Genomic DNA, 22,538 nt, shown 5'->3' with positions numbered 1-22,538 from the left:
AATGTCTTAACTGGACTTACTGCCACCTTTCCCACAGAAAGTCCACTGTAGGGAAATCAATTAGAGTCAAAAACAGAATGGCTTCATTTGCTAAAAGCAAAAAGTACATGGATTTATGTAGATGACTTTGGTGTAGAAAATGGCAACAAATAATATGCACAAAGTACAGAGAAAGATGCAATCCCAGGTGCAAGATGTCCAAAAAATTAGAAAAATATATTTGATTATTTTCCTTAATATATATTTCTATATGCCCTGTCCATGGTTCTTATAGTGAGTTTATAGTACAACTTTCATAGTAATTACATATGACCACGTCATTTAACTTTTTGAGTTTGGCATTGCTATTAGTGGGCCTCTCTGATGCTATAAAATAATATTTTCTTTATACATATTATCTTTGGTATTTGTGCTGTTTTAGTTATAGGATGTAACAATATTTTTATTCTCCACTTATATATTCGTTGTACATTCTTTTCATTCCTCTGAGTATATATTTTGAGTAGGTGTTCTGGTATTTCTTTCCTTTTTTTTTAAATCTTATTTATTTTTTAATTATTATTAATTTTTATATTCTGTATGGGTGTTGTGTGCTTTGTACCTGCCTGCTGCTGTAACACAGAAATTTCGCAATTTGGGATCAGTAAAGTCCACCTATCTAACTATCTAGCTATATATCTATCTATCTGTCTGTCTTTTTATGCTCTATGATAATACTATCACCTTCCTATATTGAATCACAACGTGCCTATATTAAAGCATACTCATGTTTTTTCTTTTCTCTTTTTGTATTAACATCTTTTAACCATGCATGCGGCTGCATGGTACAGTATTTCACAGTTTCTCTTTGATGTTGGTCAGTATCTCTCCACATCACACCACCGTGCACGTGCGTTTACCATAAAACGTGATGGTGGCTGTCGCATGATGGCTCGGTCTCGACAGGAGCCAATAACGGCGCAGAACCGGAGCAAATGTGGATTTATTTGGTAATAGTGCGCTTTGCAGTTGGTTTGCGGAATTTACTGACAGCACCGAGTCCAATGGCAGCTCCGCGAAGCGGATTGTGGGAGGCGTAGTCAGACAGCAGAAAAAAAATATACTTATCAAGGGACAGCGGTCCGCCTTCTACTACATGTCCCAGAACACACTGCGGCATTTGAACTGTGTGTATGTGAGGTAGAGAGAGAGCGAGAGAGAGAGAGAGAGAGAGAGAGAGAGGGAGGAAGATTTAGGAATTCGTCTGCAGACTTAGCTAGAACTGCGCTGTTATAGAATAATGGTAAGTCCACAAACCATTACCCAGCCATTTTGTTTAATAATTGTCTTACTAAGTATAACATAACGCATATTCCCCGTTGGTGGTTAGCATAGTTTGTCAAAGACCGTTAGAAGCAGTGATTGCTAATAGAAAATGTAACATTGGCTAGCTAACTTAAGCTAGCAAATGAGCCACTTTAGCTAGCTAATTATCGCAGTTTTAAATGGTTGTTGACAAGATGACGGTTGACAAGAAAGTGCAATGTGGGCTGTCGTTTATAGTAGCTGCCTCGCATAAAACTGTTATACTCTATGCTATACGTATATATTTGGTGTTTGAACATTTAGCTAGCTAGCTGTCAGTGTTCAACTTTGTGTGTGTGTGTGTGTGTGTGTGTGTGTGTGTGTGTGTGTGTGTGTGTGTGTGTGTGTGTGTGTGTGTGTGTGTGTGTGTGTGTGTGTGTGTGTGTGTGTTCCGTCCCGTCCCCCTTCTCTGTGTCGGGGCTCCTCTTTACGGGAATCTCCTGGCTTGTGAAAAAACAGACAGTGACGCTGGCTGGAGCGGTCCTGGATACTTTTCATTGGCAGATTCTGCAACATATTACCGTATGAGCTGACAGTCCGCATACCTTTCTGTTTACATCAGTATCTAGTTTTCCGGATCACTGGTTTTTTTCGGCTGTCACTTCTCCCTCTTCCCTTTGTCTCTGTGTAGCTCCCTCCCTCTTTGCCTCTCATCCTCCCCCTGTGTGTTTGAGGGTTTCCAGATGCTGGTCACTTTTTACAGTTTCCATTATGAAATTGTTGACTCTGGGTCAGTGCTGCCTTCAGTCAGACAGCTGTTTTGTTGTTTTCCTGCTGCCTCACATGTGTGTATGTCTCAGGAGGAGGATCTGCATGGTTGTCAGTGGTGGAATGTAACTAAGTACATTCACTCAAGTACTGTACTTAAGTACAAATTTTAGGTAATTGTACTTTATTTGAGTCTTTTCTTTCCATGCCACTTTCTACTTCTACTCCACTACATTTCAGAGAGAAATATTGTACTTTTTACTCCACTGCATTAATCTGACAGCTTTAGTTACTTTACAAATTAAGATTGTGTGCACACAAAACACATGTAGTTCATAAAATATGATGATTTATTAAAAATGAAACTACCCAACAATATGCAGTCTAGCTGAAACGATTAGCCGATTAAACACAGAGCTGTTTGGATCGTTTCCAGTTTCTAAAATGGGAGGATTTTTCTGCATTGAGTACTTTTACTGTTAATACTTTAAGTACATTTTCCTGATGATACTTACATACTTTTACTTAAGTAACATTTTCAATGCAGGACTTTTACTTGTATTTTTACAGTGTGGTATTATTACTTTTACTTAAGTAAAGGATCTGACTACTTGATGGTTGAGGAGTGCGTAAAGAAATTTTAAGTTGAAAACTATTTCCTCTACTCTACAACGTCCTGTTCAGCTTTTGCTGCTGAATTTGTGCATCCAGTTTTGCATGTACGGTATTAGTCTTAAATTTAAGCATGTAAAAATGTCATGTACGGTACATTTCTACATCACCTTTTAAAACTGTAGGAAACTGTCAAGTTGAGCAAAACTAAACCTTAGCAAAAGCAATGTTATGACACGTCTACATAGAGCTCTTTTGGAAAGAGCTCTATGTAGATATGATATGGGTGAGAAAATATCCATTGACAAAATACTTATGAAAACTCCTGGACAGACAACATCTAATCTTATGACAGTATAAGTAGTATTTGATGGATATACTATCCAGCTCTAGTGAACATATTAATATCTATCTAACTGGTAAATTACTGACTCAGACTGACTGATTCAGCCCCATGTGCTTCTACAAACTAGATAAATATAAAAAAAAAAAAAAGCAATCCAGTTGAACAAAGTAAGCCATAAGAACTTCTTGGAATGGAATCATTATGTTTGATTGTGTTGTTGTGCTTGAGGCCAGTAAAGTAGGTCAAGCATCAATTCAACAACAGTAACTGCACTGTACAAGTTCCACGCTGCACTTATTTCTCACTGCGCTGCCTCTCGTAGCTTTAAGCGGTCCTGAAGCTACTGGCAGTCGCCAACATTTCTCCGACCAAGTGTGGGTGTGTGTGTGTGTTTTTTTTTTTTTTTCTGTCTCTGTTGACACATAAAGTCAACCTTATGGCTAGCATTATGTATCTATCCTGATTTCAGGCTCCTGCAATCACAGTGCTGTTTAGAAATCCTCAGAGTTATTATTTTTGTACCATGTGTCATTTTCCCCCCAATCTCCTCCTTATGAATGCCCTCCATTTCTCTTCACCTCACCCCTCCCTGGCCTCTTTTCTCTTCATAGGCCTAGCAGACCTGCTAACTGTGTGTGCTTTGGGTAAGGAGCAGTGGTAAGACGCCTCGCTACAACCCATACTCCTTAGGAGCAGCATCAGCAGCCATCCCCTGCAGCCCCCCAACCCAGCAGCAGACTCTGGCAACGGGGTGAGAGAAAATAGTGTGACACGGGGAGAGATTTGAATTAAATACCCAGACTATACTCATGTTGAGTGATGTATTCCTGCTGTAATTACTCTTTTTTTTTTTTGGTTTCTGTTTAAATAATTATATAGTTGAACTCCACACTGTCTCTATACCAATTTATCGAACCATCCAACCCTCCTTTCTTCACTGCAGAGCAGGATGGAGGCTTCATTTGGCCCTACCTTCGCAGCCGTGGCTGCTGGAGCCAAAGGTGATACACTAATCATATTCCCCTCTATAAATGCTCTCTCTTTTTTTCGACATTACTGCTTCTCTCTTTTGCTCGATAGTCACGGAAGTACTCCAATATTCTGGCATTATTTCTTGAGACTTTGCCCTCATGTGTTTTCAGCAGAAGGGTCCAGCACCTACAAGCAGCATAGAAGGACTCCCTCCCTGACCTACTCTCCCCGGGATGACGACGATGGAATGGTACACTCTCTCGCGCGCACACGCACACACAAACACACACATACATCCTTTTGCGTGTTGTGTTTTTCCAAGCTAGCCTAATGGATTCAAAGCCCAAAGACATCAACATTTATTATAAAGTTACCAAAGATGATCAGATCTGAAGAGCCTTGGGTTAAAAGTAATAATAAAAATAATACATTTGACATATATAGCGTTTTCACAGTAGTACACCTAAAAGTAAAAGTACACCTGGAATGGGTGGGTAAAAGTGAATTTCTTTTTTTAAACCCCTGTGTCAAACCTCACATTTCATCTCATCAGTTGTGTGAACTATAATGGAGGAACTTGTGCACAACATCCCACACATCTGGATGTACTCTGGTACTGTCGATGTATGGACAGGCTTTGACCTCTTCTCTCCACTGCTTCCCATCCCTCCCAGCCTCCTATTGGTACTCCCCGGAGGTCCGATTCAGCCATCTCAGTCCGATCTCTCCATTCCGAGTCCAACATGTCTCTGCGCTCCACTTTCTCTCTGCATGAAGAGGAGGAGGACACGGTATGACACACCGCACTAATGTATATGACGAAACGTCAGCCACCATGTAAACTGAACTGAACCCATACCACAAACTGAGCAAATGAACAAATGAGAGTGTGTGTTTGTGTGCAGGAGCCCCAGGTGTTTGCTGAACAGCCGTCCGTTAAACTGTGCTGTCAGCTGTGCTGTAACGTCTTCAAGGACCCCGTCATCACCACATGTGGAGTGAGTTTCCTTCTGTCCCTTCCAGCCTTTCCTCCATCTCCATCTGTCCATCTACCTCGTTCTCTTTGACCACTCTCAGATTTTCTTTGTGTCTCTTTCTTTAAACTCTGCTCACCCGTCCTGTAAAAATCATTTTTTTTTAAAAATGTTTTAACAGTTCTAAAACAGTTAACCAAGGGAGGCAGGGCTTAGTGAATGGTTATTGTGTTAAAACAGTTAATAATAATGTCACGGCATAAGCACACTGAAAATGTGATATCATCGTCAGGTGTCTAGGGCTTCCAGAGCTTGGTTTACTTGTGCATATGAAACATATGGTGCAACATCGATCAGCGTTGACGTTCAGTTGATAGTTCATTTGTAGACATTTACGACGCAGACATCGATATTAACACAACTTGATTGGGAAAAGAGGATTTGTAACGACATTCTGAAAATACTTGGCGTCCTTCAAGACTAGGTTGGCCATGAAAGGCGGCGTCCGCAGCCCCCCCCACCCACGGTCTCATAGGCCTGTTCGTCTTCTCGAGAGGGATAAAAAGGCATACAGGAAACAAAAACCTTGAAAAAAATGATATACAACACCACCAAATCACCGGCATGTTGATTCGCACGGGACTAATATTATCACAGGACCTCGGTGTCCGGCGAAATATGGTAGGTCATTTGCGGGTGAATTTGTACTTTACAAATTACAGACATGGCTGATTCGCACAGGATAAGGCTCACAGACAACCTCCGTAATTATTACAAATGACTAAAGGTCACCAGGGAAATACTAATCCCGTGCGAATAGTGCTTTAGTCTGCTTCCCTTCCGCTTTGGAAGCTCTGCGACGCAACTGAGCCACACCCACCTCAGCCTGGCGGCCAATAGGAAGATGTTTATGTCGTGACAAGAAGAAGAATGAAAAAACATGAACATATCACCATGCCTGTTTTTCCTTCTCCCTCAGCACACCTTCTGCAGACGATGTGCCTTGACTTCAGGTGAGACTTCTGAACGTGCCTGCATCACGGCTGTAGTTAAAACTTGAGTTAACTATAACCTTACATTCACGTCTGTTCCCGTCACAGACAAGTGCCCAGTGGATGCGGCCAAGCTAACGGTCGTGGTGAACAACATTGCGGTAGCCGAGCAGATCGGAGAGCTGTTCATTCACTGTAAATATGGCTGCAGGGCCACGGCAAGCGCTGCAGGCGGGGCTGCAGTCTCCACCTCCACAGTGGCTGGGAAACCTGGAGCGTACGAGGTGGACCCACTGGGCTGCCCGTTCACCATCAAACTGACCACACGCAAGTAAGGACTACAGAAGGGGATTTAATGGGGTGTTTTATTTCTACTGCTTTTCAGTGGATGTGCTACAATGTAAAGCAGCAACACATTGCAGAGCAGTTACTGACAGTTTCCCTTTGTCCTTTTTAAAAAAAAAATAAAATCTTTCTTATCTCTGTAGAGAACATGAGGCCAGTTGTGACTACAGGCCAGTCCGCTGTCCCAATAACCCTTCCTGCCCCCCGCTGCTCACCATGAACCTGGAGGCTCACCTCAAAGAATGTGAGCACATCAAGTGTCCGCACTCCAAATATGGGTGAGTCCTAAAAAACACACTTTCAACAAATGATTTGTTTTGTTTGTTTTTAATCTCCAATTCTTATATTTATTTATTTATTTATTTGTTTATTAAAAAGATCCCCATTAGCTGATGCCGTAGCAGTCAGCTACTCTTCTGGGGTCCACACTGGACACATAAAACATACCCATTACATCACAGACATTCCATTACATGAATATATGTAAAATCGCTTTAATATGCAATACACTTACCCACGCCCCCACATACATCCATGTACACCCGCAAACATGCACATACCTACATTTCCCATAAACAAGAGATCAAACTAACAGTCCCACTCAGTAACTTGTAGTCACGTTATAAATAACCCACAATCTAAAACCTGTATGATGATGATGATGATGAGTCAATGAAGTAATCATGTATTAGCACCGAGACTTTGGAACGCTCCGAGTCCTCCTTTAAAGTGCCCATATTATGAAAAAAACACTTTTTCTGGGATTTGGGGTGTTCTTTTGTGTCTCTGGTGCTTCCACACGCATGCAAACTTTGAAAAAAATCCATCCATGCTGTTTTGAGTGAGAAACGGTTTCTGAATGTGTCCTGCCTTCAGTCTCCGGGTGAGCTGTTCAAAATCGGCACGGCTTGTGACGTCACAAGCCGAAATGAGCTGTCTAATCGCAACTGTTAGCTCGTAGCGTTAGCGTTCGCATTCTAATGCTAAAGCTAGCATTCTACCTCGTTCTCAATAGCAAAGTACTGCTACAACACACACAAGTTCACCATAATCTACAAAAGAACTACTTCCATGTGCGCCCTCATTTAGAAGTCTCCCAGCTAATCCTGCCTTGTAACTGACCGAAGTTGGAGAAACAGCCTTTCTTTTACTGTCTATGGCGCTAGCTAGCTGATATGATCTACATCTGAGCTACTGCACATGTGCGAGTGCAATCAAAGATAGTACAGAAGAAAAGAGGTCTCACTCTGTAGCTAAAACAGAGACCAGGTGAAAAGAGGATCTGCAGCAGTGAGAGAGAGCTGTGCAGTACAACAAAAATATGGTGAATTTTGAAAATGAAACCATGTAAACCTATTCTGGTACAACCTTAAAATACAATTATGAACCTGAAAATGAGCATAATATGGGCGCTTTAAGGTGTGCTGTTTCTGTGGACTCTTTTAAAAATCAGTCACCAATCTGCCTATTCTCCCCGACAGCTGCACCTTCATCGGTAACCAGGACACGTATGAAACACACCTGGAAGTGTGTAAATTTGAGGGTCTGAAGGAGTTTCTGCAACAAACTGATGACAGGTGAGCAGACATACTCAAGCTGTACACATCAAGTGGAGCTATTGACTGTGACAAAGATCCACGACTTGATATATTCTCATCTGAAGAGCCAAGTGTTCAGATATCCAACAATTAGATTGTTAGTTAGATTGATTGGTTTCTGTCTGTGTACCTTTCACAACTTCATTGGATTATTAAACCTAATGAAACTCCATAAATATAATGAAGTCATTACTGTCTCTGATCTATCTGTTTGAAATCTCTGCCCTTTGACACTGTTTAGGTTCCATGAGATGCAGCTGACTCTGGCCCAGAAGGACCAAGATATTGCTTTCCTGCGCTCTATGCTGGGAAAACTATCTGAGAAGTTGGATCAGCTAGAGAAGAACCTGGAGCTCAAATTTGGTAAGATAGAGTTCTTCATTTTTGCCTGCTTATTCAGCCATACAAGCCAGGACTGAGAATACATTCTTATTTATGACATTTAAAAGAATTATTTGCGGCGGTGACCTAACGTGTAAAGTAACCACTGATACTTTGGCACTTCCTGCATGTTCTTTACAATGTGAAGGAAGTTGTAGGCTTCCAATGTGTTGACAGTGACTTCAGCAGTTAACTTACCAAAGATGTACTACATTTAGTTTTTCTAACTGCGAATGCACTTTTTGTGAGGAGGTAATTTTGAAACTTTGGATGGAATACAATTGTTTGTGTTCATCAGAGCTTGTTAAAAGTGATGCCAAAGAGAACAAAACGGAGATCTTCAAAATTGTAACTTTAAAGCACAAACTATGTGTTTTATGTGTACTAAGAACATGATGCTTTCTCAATTCCATAACCCCTAAAAGCATGTTAATGAATATTGTATGAATGTTTCCACTTGTACTTAAGAAGTGATCTGTAGTTATGGCCTTATGTTAACTTAAGTTTAAGTCAACCAGTTAGTTTGACACAGAATGGTTACAGATTTAGCATTATGTAAAACAACGAGTGCTGGTATCGGATCAGTACTCAGGATCTGATTAGTCAGTAATCGAGTTTGGTTATGGGAATGCTGGGTTTAGTGCATCCCTAATTGCCTGTTTTTATCAGCTCACACAGACCTTCTGGGTGCTGATGGATACATATTGACAGGAAATATCGACTGGAGAAAGTGTTATTATGACCGTAATGGACCAGCCTGCTTGAGCACAGCGTCCTGTGTCTTTGTCTCAAAGTTATCTCGCCTGTGTGTGTATTTCAGATGTGTTGGATGAGAACCAGAGTAAACTGAGCGAGGACCTGATGGAATTTCGTAGAGATGCGTCCATGCTTAACGTAAGTGTGTGTGCACATGCAGACAGAGACAAGTGTGTATGTGTGAGAATAAAAGTTTGAATTAGGATTGGAAAAGGTGTGTTAGTGTCGCTGTAAAACAAGTCCCCTAAGCTTTTGCCTGTCTCTCTGCAGGATGAGTTGTCCCACATCAACGCCAGGCTCAACATGGGAATCCTGGGCTGTAAGTATCTGCTCTCTCTCCTCCTTTTTTAAAATCCCTTTTTAATCATCATTGTTGCTCACCTCTCTCTGTGGAGGAAAGCATTTGATAATCACTTGCTGTGACCTGGAAGCAGTTTTGAATGACTTTATCATTAAAGTTCTGTTGACTTGAAATGCAAAATCTAGCTCTGACTATCTTCTCTTGGCGTTCCTTCCTCCTCTCCCTTATTCCCACTCACCTTCCTTCACCAACCTCCGTCTGTCTCTTCCTTCCTCCTTTCCTCATCTACCTTCCTGTCCCTTTTTTAATCCTTCTGTTTCTGCTTCAATTATACTCCTCTCTTGTTTAGCTTCGAATGAAAAATACATATCCAGTCATACCCATCTCTGTGCCTGTGTGTAGCATACGACCCCCAGCAGATCTTCAAGTGTAAGGGGACATTTGTTGGCCACCAGGGTCCCGTTTGGTGTCTGTGTGTGTACTCCACTGGAGACCTACTCTTCTCTGGATCCTCAGATAAGACTATCAAGGTAACATCAACGCACACATAAAGGAAATGAAAGGCCGACATTAGCACTGCGAAAAAAAAATAAAAAATCATCCCAGTTTCATTTTTTGTGATGCCCACTGTTGGTGTAGAGGGCCTTTAAACACATGCATGTATTACTCAAGCTTCTCCAGAATACCTGTAGCAACACGCCCACACCAATGCAACCCCCGTAGGGTCTTATTTTTGACACAGCGCTATTTTTTAACACAGCCTTCCAGAGAGATTCAGATAACTTCCGCCCACAACCTTGTTTTGTATTGAAAATCTGGTATTATAGATTTGTTTGAATGCTCTTACTGGAGAGTTAGAAGACACCTTTAGTGGACATGAACTGCCTTTAAAGAACAAATCCGGCGCAAAATGAACCTAGGGGTTGATAACGTGTACCGAGTCGACCGTTCTCTGGGACATGTTTTCATGCTAATCGAATGTGTCTCTAGCTTGAAACAAGCTAGCGCGAACAGCTGATTAGCCTATAACGCTAGCCTTCGGGGCAGAGGGTAAATCGCTATTTCTATACCACTAACAAGGCTCAAAATACCACCACACTCCAACAGTAGCATAATGAGGGTCCCTACATGTAAACCGAAGTACTGAGAACTTTGGAAGTGTAGAGACAGTTTATTAAAAAGATAGTTTAGAAAGACAGTACCTTCCGCGAATACATGCGGGCGCCATCTTGGGAAAGCATTCACGACCAGTCGAACCACAAACGCCCTGCTTGACCTATGTCACTGGTTACTGGTTGCAAGGCGTTTGTCGTTCGACTGGTCATGAATAGCGTCTGCCTGTATAGTGAACGGTACTGTGTTTATAATCTATCTTTTTAATAAACTGTCTGTACACTTACAAAGTTCTCACTACTTTGGTTTACATGTAGGGACCCTCATTATGCTACTGTTGAAGTGTGGTGCTATTTTGAGCCTTGTTAGTGGTGTAGAAATAGCGATTTACCCTCTGCCCCGAAGGCTAGCGTCATAAGCTAATCAGCTGTTTGCGCTAGCTTGTTTCAAGCTAGAGACACATTCGATTAGCATGAAAACATGTCCCAGAGAACGGTCGACTCGGTACACATATGTTATTAACCCCTAGGTTCATTTTGCGCCGGAATTGTCCTTTTTAAGAGGCCTAAAGATGCACACAAACACAACATTTAACCTTTTCAGCCTTTTGGCAGTATGTCTATCTGTCTCCTCTCTTGCCCTCAGGTATGGGACACGTGTACCACCTACAAGTGTCAGAAAACCCTCGAGGGCCATGATGGCATCGTACTAGCATTGTGTATTCAAGGGTAATCACATGCACATAAGCAACACACGCTTTGATCATAAGATACATGTCGACTGGGAATGACCAGCCTTTTCCCCAAAGCATAACTCGTTGATTTGATCTTTTTTTTTGTCTCCATAGAAACAGGCTGTACAGTGGCTCTGCAGACTGCACCATCATCGTAAGTAACATTCACCCCCCATTGCTTCCTCTTTTTAAGAGCACTCTTGCACAGTTTGAATTGTTTTCATATGCTATAGAAGTTGTGTTTTTGTCTTTCTGTTGCGTGTCTTGCCACTGTGCATCTTGCGTAGGTGTGGGACATCCAGACCCTGCAGAAAGTTAATACAATCCGTGCCCATGACAACCCTGTATGTACACTGGTCTCCTCCCACAACATGTTGTTCAGCGGCTCCCTCAAGGCCATTAAGGTAAACTTTCTGCACACCACAGGCACAAATTTATTTCCCACTCAAGTCAAGTCAAGGATTATTAAAAGTGCTTTATCATATGAAAGGTACCTCAATTCATTTTACAGCTATGAAAACAAGAACTCACATACAGAACAATTAAATTACTGATAAAACATTGAAAACAATGGACTGGAAAGTATCCTGAGGCAGAAGAATGTAGGAACTATTTGCTAGTTTATATGGCAAAACAAGGTTTGAGAGTAGGGTTGGGTACCGAAACCCGGTGCTTATACGGCACTGGTGCCTTAACAACCGGTATCTACTGGACCGAATAGTAACGCGGATTTCGGTGCCTCGTTTAGGTGCTACTGAAATGCCAGCGCTGCCCTCTGATGCTCCAAAACGGACGTTAGAGGCACCAGAAGCATCGCTGCATGTGACGCTAGTTAACATAATACACTTGGCAGCAGGTAACGTTAGCCTACCGTTAGCTAGTAGCTGGATTAAACACGGTTAAAATGCTGACCGCTAATGTTAAATGGTGTGACTGTATTTCCCTGTAGAGGAGTCCAACACCCGGTGTGTCACTTGAAACTCGCCTCGTCAGCCTCGTGCTGCATTCAAAGTTATTGTAAAATACCCTTTTTCCATCTAGTGGTTGTTTTTGTTGTTTAGCAGCAATTTACTGGTGAAATAAGTTATTGTTATAAGTTATAGTTATTACATTTTTATTAAATCATTTCATTTTGACCATATGGCCTTAGCAATAAACAAGCCGTTCTTTAATGTCGCCGACTGTCGTTTTGTGATCCTTTTTTCTTTTATATATATATATATATATATATATATATATATATATATATATATATATATATATATATATATTTATATTTAATCTTTAATCTTTTTAAAAGTATCGTTTTAGCACCGGTTCCAGTTCTGAGATCAAGCAGTAAAACTATAAAGGAAAATATCGTTTGTCACCTTGGCCAAAGCGTGTTTAGTGGGATTGACTGCGTGGAATCCAGATTGGTTATTTACTGTATAGATAAGTGGTGAGTTGATTGGCTATAACCAATATATATGTTAAGATTGAATTTCTTTAAAAAATATAAATTATAGTATCAACTAATTACCAGGAAATGTTTTTTAAGTGGCCTTTTGTTTTGACTCAAAAGATGAGTATAAAAATGTGGCTCAGCGAGGAGGAGAGACAGACAGTAAGAAGCAATGGCTGCAGCCTTGTCTTTGTTACCATGGTTACAAGCTAGTGAGAAAAGGGAATGGGATGATTGTGGTGCTGTGTGCGTGTGTGTGTGATGTCATTCCTCTCACACAGGGACTTTCCTTTCTTACCCAACTCAAGTGCCTCCCCCTCCCGTCACCCAGCTTCTTTCTGAGCTTAGTGACATCATGCACTTCACTTTATTCACCATTGTGTATCAGCCCCAGCTGTGTGTGTGTGTGTGTGTGTGTGTGTGTGTGTGTGTTTTAAAATGGCAGTCTCAAGTAACTACTAACACAATGAGTTAAACTGAACTTTTTTGTGATGGAAGATCCCCAGTAACTGCAGCTGTTGTTACATTATTTCTTAAATGAACATTTTTTTTAAATCTATTCTCTTGTGTAGTTTGAAATTGGTAAAGTTTTAAGTTTTAGTTTTCATCATCTACGTAAACTTTATTTGTGTGTGTGTGTGTGTGTGTGTGTGTGTGTGTGTGTGTGTGTAGGTGTGGGACATTGTGGGTACGGAGCTGAAGCTGAAGAAGGAGCTGACCGGTCTGAATCACTGGGTTAGAGCACTGGTGGCCTCCCAGAACCACCTGTACAGCGGCTCATATCAGACCATCAAGGTAGGTGGAGGGGTGGGGAGACATAAGTAGCATACATACACACAGTTTCAATTCATGTTTTGATTGTCCAATCGTAGCTTAGCAACTATAACTAGGCACGGCAGGCCTGTCAAGCTTTGGATTTCTCCACATGGGGCTGTTGTAAGAGCGAAACTTCAGATATAAAGATTTGTGCCTTTTGAGCAAAAGTGTAAGGAATGGAATACACTTTTAAAGTAAGCGTCAAACATTAGCATGTCTGGCTAACTACTTTTCAGTAGTAGGTGTTAAATGTGTTACATTGCCATTGTTATCACTGTAAACCACATATGTGTTGTGCTAAAATGGGACACTTGATAGGTGTAGCAATAGTAACTATTAAGGGAGGCGGGGCTTAGGGAATGGTCAATTGAGTAAATAGCCTGTAATTAATATACTCTTTTACTAGACAACATAACTGTCGATGTTGTCATCTGAATCTTTCTCCTCAGATACAGTTAGTCAAGTTTATATTTTTTTAGTTTTCAGCAGAATAAATATTTGGAAGTGTTGTGTTTGGCAGGTGCTACAGATTTATCTGCCAGTGACAGATTTGAGTGGAATGTGGCTGATGGCTGGTGCTAATTTTGGAGTCAGAGCAACAACAAATAAAGCCAGAGGAAGGTGGAATGAGTTGATACTGTCCTATGGTTGTGTAGAAATACACAACCATAGGACAGAGAAATACAAAGGGACCTGTGTGGTTGTGGGTTGTCAGTAATTACATTATGTCATCTCTATATAAAAAAAGGACTTTGTGTCATCTTTATTTACTCTGTGTGTGTGTGTGTGTGTGTGTGTGTGTGTGTGTCCGTCCGCCCGCCCGCTGTCTTGCCAGAGTTGGTCACTAATGAATACCTCAGGGACGCTGTAGAGAGATGAAGAGAAAGACAGAAAAGAAAGCAAAGACAGGAAACTGGTTGTGGGAATGAGGAATTTCTGTGGAAGAATACAGAATGAGGAAAGAGAGATGAAAGGATAGATAAAGTAAACTCTGCTCCTTTTTATGATACTTATAAGCCAGCAGTCAGTCTCTAACCAGTACTTAGCTGGAGTTGTTAAGAAAATGTTTTGCTGCAGAAATTGCTGTGACAAATGTTGCCAATATTCAGGGAGAAACATCCCTTAGAACATTTTGGCAATTAAATAACTTTTGACACAGAGGAACTACAAAGCTCAGAAGCGTTAAGTTATAAAACTTTTTTTGCACCGATTCATTTTTTGAAATACAAGAAATTAATATTCTAGTATTCAGTAAATGAGTCTGTATTTTTGATGATTGATAAGTTGGACTCATTGGCTTGCTTCTACACTGACTGCCAGTGTACTGTGTATAAAACCTAATTAGCACTATTTAATAGCTTCCCCTGTAATTAATTAGACTGCTGAGGATTCCCTGTTGGTGTTTACTGGATGGTATAGCAACAGAGAGACGGGAAGGATGGAGCAGAGAGAAAGAAAGATCTCTTGTGACAAAGCTCATAGGCTAGATTTGAAACTAAGAGGTTACATTTCCATCGTGTGCATTCTCCTTATTCATTTCAATGAGACCAGTGGGGTCTTGCTGTAGAGGGACCCAGCAGAAAACAAAGTAAACAGAAAATTCTGAATTGTCCTACCAAGAAGCTGATCCTGGCTCAACCCTTTGATGTTTGTTTCTGTATAAATCAAAATACATATATGACTAAAAGAGTTACAAATTACCCTGTCTGGTTGGGATCATTATTGAATATTCTCTTGAACTTTTATTTCAGTTAATAAGTCAATCGGAAAAAAAATATAGACCATAAAGACAAGATGTAACCAGTAAATATTTGTTTTATGTACCCGACAAGCAATTGGGACAATGAGTTGCATAATCGTAATTGTTTCATTTGGTATTGATTAAAGCTGCTATAATCTATACTGTATATTGTGATCAAATGAGTAATGTAAAAGGTGTCGCTCGTAGTGAGGAACCCGCACAATTCTAAACTTTGCAGTTCCCCTCAGCTATACGGAGCGTTTTAGCGTCTTTTAGCTCACTGCAATTTTTCTTCTTTGGTTCACTCTCTCAGCATGTCGTTTTTGGCCACAGCAGGCAGCTGTTTTAAGCCAAATAAAGCTGCAGCCATATAACGTGATGCTCAGTATAAGCTGTGCACGGGCGTGTGTGAAACCGAGACAGATGACACATGAGTATTGTCTCTCGACTGCATTTTCTGGCCTGTTTTCAGTGCCGCATTGGGATTGGCCAGCTAGAGTAGCTGATTAAACTAGTGATCACTCCACTCTGTGTTACTATGCAGATGGAAAATGAAAACTCGCAGCTGTTGAACAACTCACTTTTTCCGATATAGTGTATGTGTGTTTTATGTTTAGTTATCTCTTCCTAAGCTACTCACTCTCTCACATCCTCTTCACCATCCTCCTCTTTCTCATTTAAAATGCAATGTTTTTGACATTTCTGACTCCATCCTTCTCTCTCTCTCTCTGTCTGTCAGATTTGGGACATCCGCTCTCTGGAGTGTGTTCACGTCCTGCAGACCAGTGGGGGCAGCGTCTACTCCATCGCCGTCACCAACCACCACATCGTCTGTGGCACCTATGAAAACCTCATCCATGTGAGGGAGATACACACAAGTACACACATACTGCTGCACATACACATAGGACTGGCTATACCTGCTCTTTTTTATTTTTATTTCCTTTATTCCTGCCTCATAAGCAGAACTAGAATGAGTCTCGCTCTCCCTCGCAAGGCATGAGGTCGTTTCTTGCTCCAATTACACTTAGCTCTTATGTTTTTTTTCTTCTTGTTTTTTTTTGCCTCTAAGTATTCCGATTATATTCACATAGGGCGTATCCTCTATAAAGATAGGGTTAAATGCACTCAAGACACATCATCACCAGACTAAGAGCTGATGTGGACTAGCATGTGCACCAGACCACAATTAAAAATGTTGCTTACTTCAACTATCTTACAAATCAAAAAGCTTTCTTGGACACAGACAAACTACTGTGATGCCGGGGGTTTTAATGATGCTGATGGTGATGATGAAGGTGTTTGTGTCTTCTCTCTAGGTGTGGGACATTGAGTCTAAAGAGCAGGTGCGGACCCTGACAGGTCATGTGGGAACAGTTTACGCTCTTGCTGTCATCTCCACCCCTGACCAGACCAAAGTGTTCAGCGCCTCCTACGACCGCTCACTCAGGGTAAGATCGGACCGTGTGTCCATTTCTCTGCGTGTTTGTCTTGCGTGAGTGTGGAAAGACAGAGTACACTTTACTGGTACATAGGGCTGTGCAATTAATCACATTTTGATTGTGATTGCGATTTTGATTTTGGCTCCTAACGATCACAAAAACAGATTATTTTAGCAGATTACGTTTAGCAAGTAAACTCTTATTTTGTCTTGTGTTCTGAATGAAAAAATAAGTTTAAACGGGAAAAGTATTAAGGGAAAGTTCCCTTTTACTGTTGATTTGTTTAAGTGTTTCACTGTTATTTCTAAGTTCAATAAATGCAACATCTTTGTAGAAGTCAATGAGTCATTGTGTCAACTAGTCATGATTTCAATATTGACCAAAATAATTATGATTATGATTTTTTTTCCATAATCGAGCAGCCCTACGCTTACACTTAGGATGCTGTGTGTGTATTTAAAGATACTAATAGCATGGAAAACCGTATGTATCAACAAAAGGGTGGAAGTTGAGTTTGTGTGTAAAATGCTTATTATATATGATGAAACCTAGTTGAAATGTGTTCTGTAGGTGTGGAGCATGGACAACATGATCTGTACCCAGACCCTGCTGAGACACCAGGGCAGTGTAACGGCTCTAGCCGTCTCCAGAGGGCGCCTCTTCTCTGGAGCTGTCGACAGCACCGTCAAGGTACCACTGCTCATCTCTCCCGCCAGCTGCTCCAGCTGCTGTACATCTGTATCTGTCCCCCTCTATTCTGTTGCTCAGTCCACCCAGTAAAGATGCTGTCCTGTTGTTCATGCTGCAGGTTCTCCTTGGATTCTAACATCATTCATTACTGCAATGTTTTCTGCTTTATCCAACCAGCATCCTTAATCTCAATCACCCACTCTATACATGCATGTCAAATGTATGTCTATCCATCCATACTACAGTTTACATATTTTACATAGTTACATATTTTATTTATTTAACCGGGGACAGAAGCATCAAACTGAACCTTATAGAAGTTGTAGAACAGCATCATAAAAAAGTGTCAGAATAAAAGCACTTTGAAATAAGTTCATATAAACATTTTATAATGTATTGTAACTTTGTTTCTTCTAAAGTAATCTCTCTCTCGCTCTCTCTCTCGCTCTCTCTCTCTCTGTCTCTCTGTCTCTCTCTCTCTGTGTCTCTGTCTCGCTCTGTCTCTCTCTCTGTGTCTCTCTCTCTCTCTCTCTGTGTCTCTCTCTGTCTCTCTCTCTCTCTCTCTCTCTCTCTCTGTGTCTCTCTCTCTCTGTCTCTCTCTGTCTCTCTCTCTCTCTCTGTCTCTCTCTCTCTCTCTCTTTCTGTGTCACACTCTCTCTCTCTCTCTCTCTCTCTCTCTCTGTGTCACTCTCTCTCTCTCTCTCTCTCTCTCTCTCTGTGTCTCTCTCTCTCTCTCTCTGTGTCTCTCTCTCTCTGTTGAATTCAATTCAAAGGGGCTTTATTGGCATGAAAGTTTCAATGACAGTTTTGCCAAAGCATCAAAATACAATGTGTCCAAATATTTGGACAGAACACAAGAAACAGTAATATGAACATTAACGCCATAGAAGATTAATTATAATCTCTCTCTCTCTCTCTCTCTCTCAGGTGTGGACATGCTAAACGAACTGTTTGCTGTGCAGGAGTCCAGTCAACTCCACATGTCTTTGTTAGTCAGAAGACAGACGCTATGAACGGTAACCTTTCTACACGATTTTCCTCCTCCACACCCGTTTCTTTGATTGTGATTTAACGGCCGCAGACCAGTCATAACCACCCCTTCACAATCGAGCTGCATCGGAAGCATTTTAAACTAAGTGTTGCTGTTAAAACGTCAAACAAACCCTCCAACACCTTGACCAGATCGCCCGGATTGAGGCTCAACTCGCGGTCATGCTCTTTAGTGACCTCTTCACCAGTGCATTACGGGGCAAAATAAGACAAGCTGCCTTACGGTTGCGCCGCACTCTGCCAAAAACTAACATGGACTGGCTGCTGCAGCCCTGTAATTAGAGCAGTAAGCAGGGAGTTTTCAAACTGTAGTCCTGCCTGCTTCCTGCGGACACACCGCCAGTTTCAGAACTGTACTGATGACGCCTGATGCATACTGTTCACACAGTCTAAGGGCTGGTTTCACAAACATGGAGTGACAACACACTCATTCCAAATGTATATGTTATGTATCCCACAATACATTAGAACAAAGACAGGACATTTAAATTGGGACTATGTTATTTTATGCAAATGAAGTAGTTTTATGTTAAAATGTATGTAAAGACGTTTATTGATCCTGACCTGAAGAAGTGAGTGAATTATGGTGACCACATAGTAACTATCCTCACCATAATATTACCGTATCCTCTTTTTTTCCCTGTTGTAACCTGGTGGTCTTTATTCATAACTTAAAGCTGGCGTAGGCAGTTTTCTGGAGAACGCAAAACAAACACTAGAATTTAAAAATACAGCCCTCCGCCTGCAGCTCTCTCCTCTGGGTCCTAATGTGGACCCCAGGAAGAGTAGCTGTGCTAATGGGGATCCTATAATAAACTAAACTAAACTAAGCCCCTCCCAGCAGATGAGTATGGGCACATGCTCGCGTTTCATACATGGACCTGTCATTCATTTCAATCATCCCATCGGGATTGTAATCCCGATGCCGTTATATAGCAGCAATTCTATGAGAGTGACCGTCCTGTTTTCTCTGTAAAGCCCTTTGAGATGACAGACTGTGATTCGAGGCGACATGAACTTGAATTAGCCACAGCTGTGGGCCTTTGGCTACAGTTAGCAGAAGGCTAAACTATTAGCAACATTATGTCTCCATCCCTGAAAACGCCTCGCCAATATTGACACGTTTTATTGTCTCAATGCCTCGTTGCCAATGCTGGCATAGCAACTTTTTCTGCAGGTTTTTGCTCTATTGAATCAGGCTCAGACCATCTGAAGGGATGTGCACGCACATCTGCATTTGTAGAACAGCCAATAAGTACTCCGAAATGACCTGTGATTGGCCAAAGTCTCCCGTCCCAGGCTTAGATTTTCTAAAGCCTGAATACAGAACCAAGAGGAGGTGCAGAAGTCTGGATTTCTTAGTCCGTGTGAATTACAATATGCTGAAAGGTTAAAATGCCTACCCCAGCTTTAAAGTCAAGTTAAAGTCTCAGTTGATAATATTAATTTTTGTTGTGAGCTTTTTGTGACACCAGAGACCGTCGATATACGCATGAGAAGCATCAAAGTGCTACGTGGTCTACATGGTCTGTAGTCTCCAGAATTAGATTTCTCTGTGTTGGTCCATGTAGCATTGATGATGATGATGATGATGATGATGATGCAGAAAGAGTTACCTGTCAGTCCGTTTTAACTTCACTTCACTCCTGGTTCGTTTATAAACTGCCAATGTGAACATGAACCGAAAACAGAACCAAAAGGCAACGGTGTATCTTTCCGGGGGGGGGGGGGAGCGAACATAGCCCTGGTTTGTCCGGTTGATCAACGGCAAAGAGATGCATGAAGGTGAATTTTCCATCAACTTGCACAAATAAGAAAGAAATGAGAAACATAAAAGATCAAAGAAAGGATACCCTGATACTTCAGTCAGCATCTTCTGCACTTTCACACTAGCTTGTGTGTTGATAGAAACGATGGCTGAGAAGCATCAAGAATGAACTAAAGACAAAGTCCAGTTCCTTGCAGACAATGTCCATGTCTCTTAACACTCCATTTCAGGACGCAGACTTACTAATGTTTTTCCTCCCTCCTTGACCACTGTGGTTGTCACCCAGAAGTTTGTGAAACCAGCCTTTCATAAAACACTTTTTATGAATGAAGACTTTAAAGAGAATGATGGATCTATATATTTACTGAGTTTTATATTAGTGCCATGATAGAGCTGTATTCAGAGAGCCATTAACGGTTGTACAGTTGTGTAAAATAAGATAGTGCCGAGCCCGGACATGTGCCCATGAGAATGACTCACACTGGCCTACATAACAGAGAGGGACAGGGGGAGAGGACGTGTGTGTGTGTGTGTGTGTGTGTGTGTGTGTGTGCGCGCGCATGTATGTGTCGTTATCGTATATATTTGAGTGTGTTTCAATGAGTGCCATATGTGTGGATGAAAAGTAAGGAAAGACTGTAATGATGTGTCTTTTTGTCCCCTCTTTTCTGCCTCTCTCTCCTCCCCCCCCTCTCTGATTTCTAACTTGGACTGGTTAGAATGAACATAACCACAGATTAATGCTGATTGTTGTTTTATGACTGTAACACTCGATGGACTGACCGTGAAGGCAAGCAGGTGATCGTTTGTAATTAACCTTAAAAATGGTAGTTTTCAACCAGAACCCTTTTCCCCTATGCATTTATGTCTAATAGACTGATGTGAACAAAAATCTTTGAAATTGTTCCAGTATTGAGAAAAAAACGCCGTTCACCCGACTCACGTTCCACACTCCACACACCGCTGTCTTCGGACAAGAAGTCACCTCGCGAGAACGATAATGTTGAACGACAATCTGAGCTCGTCGGTGGCAAAACCAATCATTTTTAGTGGACAAAAATCAAGGGTGCACAATTGCCCCACTGGGTTACATTGCAGCCCGGTTCGCGGTGGCCCGATTACTGCGTTCTCGCTCAATACTGGAACCGATTTCAACGGATTTTGTCTATGTGAGGAATGGGGAAATAGTCCAGGTTGAAAAAAACAAACAAAATGAAATTACCCTTCAAACTCCCAGAGGCAAATGCATACTGTAGAAAGTGCCATTGAGCTAAAGTGAAATCCTGCTTTCCTAAATTATGTTTCGGGACCCATATTGGGTTGACAATGTATAAAACTGACTAAACGAGCCTGGGAGGGTAGTTTTAAGTTCATGAGATCATGTACATCTACACCAAATTTAGACACGTGGGCAAAATTCAGTTTTTACAGATGTTTAGTATTATGTTGCCTTCATTTCAGTGCACATCTGGCCACTACTACTGTACTTACTGTAGCCTTGGTGAGAAAGGTAGTGGGGAAAGGAAGGAAGTGTCTTCACTGGTCACAGTTAAAGTGATTCATTGTATACTTGTAATCATGTAAGCCTGAGTTGATCATTGATCAATAAAACTGTTGTACACTTTGAGAGCTGTTGATCTGATTTATTTCCACTATGAAACGTGCTTCTAGACCACAAGATTCTGTTGAAAGCCCTGGAAAAAGCTAGTTAGTGGACCTTGAGTTCAGTTTTTTTGGTCATGCCCAAAGTGCGGACCGAGGTCCACATCTGCACCGAACGGCACATCGATCTGGACCATGTGTAACGAATACAAAACCTTCTGTTTTCTATTTTTAAAAAACATTTTCAATCGATCAACAATTCAACAATTTGGTCAGTGAAGTTAGCGGTGTAACGGAGTTTGTAGGGAAGGGTTTTATTGTTTGTGGTGTGTAAATCCGGTTTACAACTGAAATCATTTTTTTTTGTTATAACAGAGAGAAAGTAGGCCACCGAAAAAAGGTACAGTTGGGTACAAAAGTTGACTAGGAAAACGGAGTATTCAACTTGAATGTATGTTACTTAAAAGTAACAAGCGAGTTGATTAAATGTTATTTTGTTATTTCGGACCTTCGGCCTTGAATAAAAATCTTTTTTTATGGCCTTTGAGTGATACCTTTTGAGAACCCCTGCTATAGAATATAACTTAAAATCTGTATCCATGATATAATATTCATATCAATAGTTGCTTAATATTTTAGTGGGTTGGTCTCGCAGCTCTTTCATCCAAGCCACCGTCTGCGGTGGTTCCCAACCTGAGGTTCTTCTAGCAGTTTCCCTGTTTCCAGTCTTTATGCTAAGCTAAGCTAACCGACTGCTGGCTGTAGCTTCATATTTGCTCGATGGTGTTTTAAGCCCCCACCGTTGACTTC

The 22,538-nt window shown here is 41.3% G+C and overlaps 1 protein-coding gene across 5 annotated transcripts; it reads left to right on the top strand.

Moving 5' to 3' along the window:
- Window positions 1-1,188: 1,188 nt before the first annotated feature.
- Window positions 1,189-21,750, top strand: traf7 (TNF receptor-associated factor 7). 5 transcript variants are annotated; one of them, XR_013503037.1, is made up of 23 exons: window positions 1,189-1,282; window positions 3,622-3,761; window positions 3,954-4,011; window positions 4,153-4,232; window positions 4,657-4,773; window positions 4,888-4,980; window positions 5,936-5,969; window positions 6,057-6,279; window positions 6,437-6,571; window positions 7,775-7,870; window positions 8,133-8,254; window positions 9,093-9,166; window positions 9,299-9,347; window positions 9,732-9,859; window positions 11,088-11,170; window positions 11,290-11,329; window positions 11,463-11,579; window positions 13,292-13,414; window positions 15,916-16,035; window positions 16,496-16,627; window positions 17,189-17,308; window positions 18,236-18,324; window positions 20,846-21,750. XR_013503037.1 is itself a non-coding variant. In XM_078268893.1 (23 exons), exons 4-23 carry the CDS (start codon window positions 3,960-3,962, stop codon window positions 18,248-18,250), a joined length of 1,953 nt encoding a protein of 650 aa, XP_078125019.1. In that variant the 5' UTR covers window positions 1,201-1,282; window positions 1,804-1,866; window positions 3,622-3,761; window positions 3,954-3,959; the 3' UTR covers window positions 18,251-21,750. The 5 variants fall into 5 exon arrangements, 4 of the variants coding, with proteins under 4 accessions (XP_078125020.1, XP_078125017.1, XP_078125018.1 ...); XM_078268893.1 differs by adding an exon at window positions 1,804-1,866 and having other exon boundaries at window positions 1,201-1,282; window positions 18,236-21,750; XM_078268894.1 differs by having other exon boundaries at window positions 4,156-4,232; window positions 18,236-21,750.
- The last annotated feature ends 788 nt before the right edge of the window (window positions 21,751-22,538 follow it).

Source organism: Sander vitreus, chromosome 15 (assembly GCF_031162955.1).
Source record: "Sander vitreus isolate 19-12246 chromosome 15, sanVit1, whole genome shotgun sequence".
NCBI classification, from domain to species: Eukaryota; Metazoa; Chordata; class Actinopteri; order Perciformes; family Percidae; genus Sander; species Sander vitreus.
This window is presented reverse-complemented; position numbering and strand designations above follow the sequence as displayed.